The sequence below is a fragment of the Herpailurus yagouaroundi genome, unplaced genomic scaffold (assembly GCF_014898765.1).
Source record: "Herpailurus yagouaroundi ecotype Mexico unplaced genomic scaffold, PumYag 65573, whole genome shotgun sequence".
NCBI lineage: Eukaryota > Metazoa > Chordata > Mammalia > Carnivora > Felidae > Herpailurus > Herpailurus yagouaroundi.
Window position 1 is genome coordinate 1 of NW_024418743.1, and position 6,122 is coordinate 6,122.

Consider the following 6,122-nt stretch of genomic DNA (forward strand, 5'->3'; position numbering starts at 1 on the left):
CTGCCCACCGCGCGCGAGCTCGGCTGGGCGCGGCGGCGGCGGCGGCGGCGCGGGCCCGGGAGGTGCCACCCGCCGGGCTGAGCGCGGACATTCTTCGCATAGCTCCGCCAGGGCTCCCGCGGCGTCCGGGAAGTGACTCTTCCTGGCAGAGGCCGGCCTGGGAGCGACGCGCGCGCCCGCCCGCACGGGAGGGGGCGGGACGCGGCGCTGGAAGGTGCGCCCGGGGCCCGGCTCTTCCCAGCCTCGGCCTGGGTCTTCTCGATCCGCCCCTGGGCACGTCGACCCCCACCCCGCAGACTTCTGTCTCTGCTCAGACTCCCTCGGTGACCCCCGCCCCCGCCCCGTCTCTCTGCCTGGTACCCCGGCGGTGCCCCCTCCCAAGCCTCCTTCCTCGTTCCTTAGACCAGGACCCAAAGTGCAGGCTTATGCTCCAGCTCCCCTGTCTGTGGCCTCCCTCGCTCCCTCCCCCCAGAGCAGGCCTTAGATTTCCCATTCCTGGCTCTGGCTCATCCGGAGGACTGCCCAAAAAAAAAAAAAAAAAAAAAAAAAACAGCACCACCGGAGAGAGGATAGGGCCTCTTGGGGGGTGGATTCTTACAACGCCCGAAGCAGCGTAATAGGGCACAGGGCCTGGAGGCAGCAACCTCTCCCCTTTCTGTTGGCCAGGGACCCCCAGCTTTGCTCGTCTTAACCTCACTGAGGCATGGGTGTCTGCTCAAGCTTCTTAGCAAATCTGGGAACCAGGCGGAGTCCTCCTCTGGCAGTCAGGACAGAGCCCCCCACCCTCACTCCTTAAGTCCTGGGTGTGTGTGTGGGGGGGGGTCTGTCCCCAAAAGGACTGTGAAGTACAGAAAGATTTATGCAACAGAGGGTAGGATGAGGAGGGAAAACAGGAAGGAGCGCTGGGGAGCAGAATGATGGAAGGGAGAGATTCTCTCTGTTGCCACTCATTTGCTGTGTGAATTTAAGTAAATTGCTTTCCAGGGGTGCCTGGGTGGCTCAGTGGGTTAAGCGGCCTACTTGGGCTCAGGTCATGATCTCACGGTTCATGGGTTCCAGCCCCGCGTTGGGCTCTGTGCTGACAGCTCAGAGCCTGGAGCCTGCTCCGGATTCTGTGTCTTCCCCTCTCTCTGTTCTTCCCCTGCTCACGCTCTGTCTCTGTCTCTGTCTCTGTCTCTGTCTCTCAAAAATAAATACAGATTAAAACAAATGTTTAAGTACATTGCTTTCCTTCTCTGGGACTCAGTTCGCTTGTCTGCAAAAGCAGAAGGTTGGTCCAGTCTGTGGTCTGATAATGGGGAGACAGAAAAAAGTGGGGGAGGAACGATGTGGGGGGAGGGGGCATCAAAGGAAAAGGGGGCGGGGCTTCCTGCCTCTGAGTTCAACCTCCCAAGGAGGGCGGAGAGAGGAGCTTCCCCTTGGGCCAGAGAAGATCAAGCCCTTGGGTTAGTGCCCCCGTCAACACTGGACACCCTGGCAAAACAGCGCGTGAACAGGGAAGAGCCTGCCAGGAGTTTCCCAGGCTGCCCTCCTCCTGGGATGAGCCAGGCCTCACTGGGTCCCCTCGCCTGACCTCGTGCTCTGGGAAGGTGACCTTACCTGGGTCTGCATTCTCTGTTCTGGGAAATGGTGGTCTCTCTGGGCTGGTTCCTACATGCTCTGTCCACTCAGGAGTCTCAAGCCTGGCCCTTTCTTGTCACTTTATTACATTATTTCCCCCCAAAAGTTTAGGAGATGGGAAAGAAAAATGACTTTGTTTATTTACTCTCAGTTGCCTTTTGAACGCTGATTCCCGGAGCAGCTTATAGAGGGCCCGGGGAGGGGGCCAACCCTAATGCTGACACCCCAGAGCCAGGGTCCTCACCGCTTGGCTTTGCAGGGAGATGCACTGAGGGGCAGCCCTGGGCACACACTCAGTGCTTCGGGAGGCGGAGAGAGTTCACGCTTCCAACCCTGTGTCTTTCCCACATTCCCAAGTGGTGTGTCCTTGGGCACGTTGCTTAACCTCCGTGAACCCGAGTGACTGCCCCACTCAGTCAACAAATAATGACTGAGCCCTGTTCCGGGCCTCAGAAGTGACCAGCGCAAGCCCCCAGCTCCCATGGAACCTGCGGTTGTGTCTGAGAATACAGGGGTGATAACACCTGCGCTGTGGGGCTGGGAAGGTTAACCCAGATAGCCTCTAAGTACCCAGAGGGTGGGAGTGGCTAAAAATAGGCAAATAGACGGGTACTGTCATTGGGAGGCACTGTGTGGGTGCGCCCCCCAGGAGTGGAGGGCCCACCCCTCCCCCCACCTCCCACGAACCTGGCTGTGCTGAGGTCGTGGGTCACCGCCAGGACCCCCAGTGACCCCCGGAGTCTGGGCTTTCTCGGAACACCTCCCAGCCAAGGAGCAGAGCGCTTCTAATAGCCTGGAGCCTCTAAAAGCTTTGACCACAGCTCAGTTTACTCCCTGCAAACCCTTTGAAGTTCTTCCTTCGAACTTGCTTTGCATATTCTGGTCAGATCTGAATCAGACTAGCAGGAATTGCCCCTCTCGGTACAGTCTAGGTGGCTGCCTTAGCTTGTCAGTGACGTGAAGATGATTCCAGAGCGAGCTAGGAGCACCCGGGGAAGCAAGGGGGCAGAGCGCACACCCCAGCGGCTCTCTCTCCTCTGCCCTCCCCTCCCCTCCCCTCCCCTCGGACGCCGCGTGGGTGTGGGTGAAAGAGAGAGCAAGCCAGAGCAGGGGCGGGGAAAAGGCTCCAGTCGGTTTTCATTAAAAAATAGTGCTCTTTATTATAAATTACTGAAATGTTTCTTTTTTGAATATAAATATAAATATGTGCAAAGTTTGAGTTGGGTTGGTATTTTGTTGAGTTCTTCAAGCATCTCCTAACAGCCTCGAAGGCCTGGGTGGGGGAAGGGAGAGGACTGGAGGTGGAATCTTTATAAAAGACAGAGTGATTGAGGCAGATTGTAAACATTATTAAAAAACAAAAACAAAATAACAGGAAAAAAAAAAAAAAACCAAAACACCCCAACACACAGCTGCCCCATCCAGCCCCATCCCTGACACAGAAAACTTTTGTGTTTTAGTTTTCCCCAAAAAGAACAGTTCCAGATAATTCCATCGCTGCTACATTCCTGTTAAGTTTTCACTGATCAGTGCTATTGCAGAGAGGGAGCAGCTGGCAGCTGGGGTGGCAGGGGCCCCAGTCTCTCAATGACTTCCTGCCTGTGCCCTCCCCCCACCCCACCCCCAGGTGAGGGCTGTGCAGGGCCTGGTGGGGGGGGTGGGGGGTCTGTGGGACCTGGTGGCTCAGCTCTGCCGAAGCCCAGGCACCCTGAGGCACCTGGGACTGGCCAATACCAACTGGGCTCGCCTTCTTCCAGGACTAGGCTGGAAGGCGTGGATCTCCGCCCCCCCCCCGTCTCCGCCCGCCGCCCCCCGCGCCCCCCCCCCCCCCCCCCCCACGCTGAGTGGCCAGCAGCTTGCCCTCCGAGGATCCCTTGGCCTCTGCCTGGATAGGCTGAGTGTGTGGCTTCTTGTGTGCCAGTCCCTATCCATGGGACAGGGAGCATTTAAGGCAAATCTCCTAGCCAGACAGGAGGCCCAAAGTAGAACCCCTCGTCTCGGTGTCGGAGATCTGGGGTCAAAGATGGCTATCTTTTCCACGCTCCTCCCAACCGCCGGGTACAGAATGACTGACCAGCCCATGCCTTCCCCCCCCCCCCTCCGAAGGCCACTCCCCCCTTAAAACGAGGGAAGGGCCCAGGGCTCTCGGGCACCCGATGGACTCTGGGACCTGTGTTCCTGGTGGCTGTCCCAGAGAGGGAGACAGAACAGCCCCCTTCAGGTCACCCCTTGACCTTAACCCCCAGAGCCGGGGCGGGGGGGGGGGGGGGGGGGGAGGAGCATGCAGCCGCCCTCCTCACCTGGGGCGGACGGTGGGAGGAGCCATTTCCGAGGCCAGCCTGCAGCCCTGAGGCCCCTGGGGGCGCCCTCTCCTCCACCCTCTTCCAGGCCGGAGACCTGTTCAGGTTTAAAGCTACGTTTTAAACCAAATCAAAGAGCAAACAAGTTCCGTTGGAAAGTTTGAAGACTCCCCGGCAGTTCTCACTAGTTCAACGCTCCTGCAGTGTCCCCTGTTTGGAAATGCAGGGGGAGTTGAGGAAGCGGAGAGGAGAAGAGACCACTGCTGTCGTCGTCGGGCTCCTCCGGAGACGCTGGCGTGGGGGCGGGGCGCTCAGGTGGCCGCCCCCCCTTCCCTCAGACACATTCCAGGTCCCGCCGGCCCCATTTTGGGGGGGGGGGGGGGGGGGGGGGGGGGGGGGGGCCCGGCCCCCCCCCCCCCCCCGGCTCCCCCCAGAGCTGCAGGACTCTCACGGCTGGATTCTTGTGCTTGTGTCATGTGCCACGGGGGAGAGGGGACCCAGGCTCCTCGCCCCGACCCCTGCCCTTTGCGCTTTAAAGAGGGGCATCGTACTGGTCCAGGAATTCCCGAATGGGCCCAGGCAGCTGGGTGACTTTCTCATAGGAGTCCAGGTGGCCGTTGACGGTCTTCCGACAGAGATGTTGGAGAGTGGCCACGTTGGAGGAGAGGGGCCGGCTCAACACCAGAGGGATCTTCTCGCCCCCGGAGTAGATGTAATAGGCTCTCCTGGGGGGACTCCCCGCCAGCGGCTGGGCCGGCGGCTGCTCCGGCACCTCGGAGGAGGGTTCGGCGGGTGGAGGGGGCAAGGCGGGGGCGCCGGGGGGCGGCATGTAGTGGTGCACCAGCTTGAGCACGCAGTCGAAGCGGGGCACCGGCTGCGTGCTCCGGGGGTCGCTCTGCAGCGAAAAGCTGCCCCCCTCGCACTGGATGCGCAGGTTCTTGGTCCCCGACTGGGTCTTGACGCTGAGCGTGAAGAAGTGGCGCTGGTCCGAGCTGTCGCGGATGAGGAAGGTGCCGGCGGGCTCGGCGCTGAGCAGCAGGTTCGCCTCGCCGCCCGTCACGGCGCTCCAGTAGAAGCCGCTCTCCTGCAGCTTGCGCACTGCGTTCACCACCAGCTGGTACTCGCTCTTGGAGCTGAAGGTCTTGAGGCGCAGGCTGGTGTCCAGGGGGCGGCTCATCCCGGCGGCGGGAAACTTGCTGTGGGTGACCATGGCGCACGGAGCCAGCGTGGATCTGCGCGGCGGCGGCGGCGGCGGCTGCAGCTGCTCGGCGGCCTCCGCACAGCGGCCGCTACCGCATCCCGGGGGGCTGCGGGGAGGAAGGGGCGCGCCGCGTGAGTGCCCGGAACCGTCCGGCGCGCCCGGCCCGCCCCGGCCCCCCAGCCTCCTCCCGGCGGCCCCGGGCACCCTCCCCCTGCCCCGAGGCCCCCGCCTGAGCCCTTCTCCCACCCACCCCGCCCCCCCCGCGCCCAGGCACCCCGCGGAGCCCGCCCAGCCCCCGCCCCCGCCCGCGGGGTGGCCCCAGGCAGCCCCCTTCCCCGGCACGCGCCGGGAGAACGCCGAGTGGGGAAACTCGGGCGCGGAAGTTGGGTCTCCGGGAGCATGGCCGGGGTGGGGAGCGGGAGAAGGGCCCCCGGGACGCTCTGGGCGCCGCTCAGTCCGGTGGCCCCGAGCGGCGGGGACGGAGAGAGAAATCCGAGGCACGGGGGGGAGGGAGGGGGCTTGAGAAGCCCGAGGGCCCAGCCTGGGTCTTCCGGGAACCTGGGATCTCCGGCTTCCATCCGCTCTGCCCCCTACCTCGTCCCCTCCCTGCCGGGAATGACCCGGGAAGGGGAGGGGAAACCGGGAAAAAGCTCCCGGGACTAGCGAGTCGCCGCCACCACCACCACCAACCCCCCCCCCCACACCACCCCGCCCCGCCAACCTCCCGCCCCGCTCCACGCCGCGCCCCTCCTTCCTACCTGGTCCCGAAACGAAGTCTCCGGCCTCGGGGCTGCGCCTCCTACGGTCCCCAAGGCGAGGCGGCCGCGCGGCGACCAGCGGTGGCCCGCGCTGCGCCCAGATGTTGGCGGCCGTGGAGTCCACCGAGGGCCCCGCGCGCGCGTCTCTCGGGCTTCGCTGGGGCGCCCGCCCTGCCCCCTGCGCGTCCCCGGGCCGGCCGGCAGGGACGAGGCGAGGGGCCGCGGCGGGAGCTGGGCCGGAGT

The 6,122-nt window shown here is 63.3% G+C and overlaps 1 protein-coding gene across 1 annotated transcript; it reads right to left on the minus strand.

Moving 5' to 3' along the window:
• Window positions 1-2,754: 2,754 nt before the first annotated feature.
• On the minus strand, window positions 2,755-6,116 carry SOCS3 (suppressor of cytokine signaling 3). Its single transcript, XM_040466743.1, has 2 exons — window positions 5,880-6,116; window positions 2,755-5,227 (listed from the first exon to the last, which is right to left on the minus strand). Exon 2 carries the CDS (start codon window positions 5,128-5,130, stop codon window positions 4,453-4,455), a length of 678 nt encoding a protein of 225 aa, XP_040322677.1. The 5' UTR covers window positions 5,131-5,227; window positions 5,880-6,116; the 3' UTR covers window positions 2,755-4,452.
• Window positions 6,117-6,122: the final 6 nt, after the last annotated feature.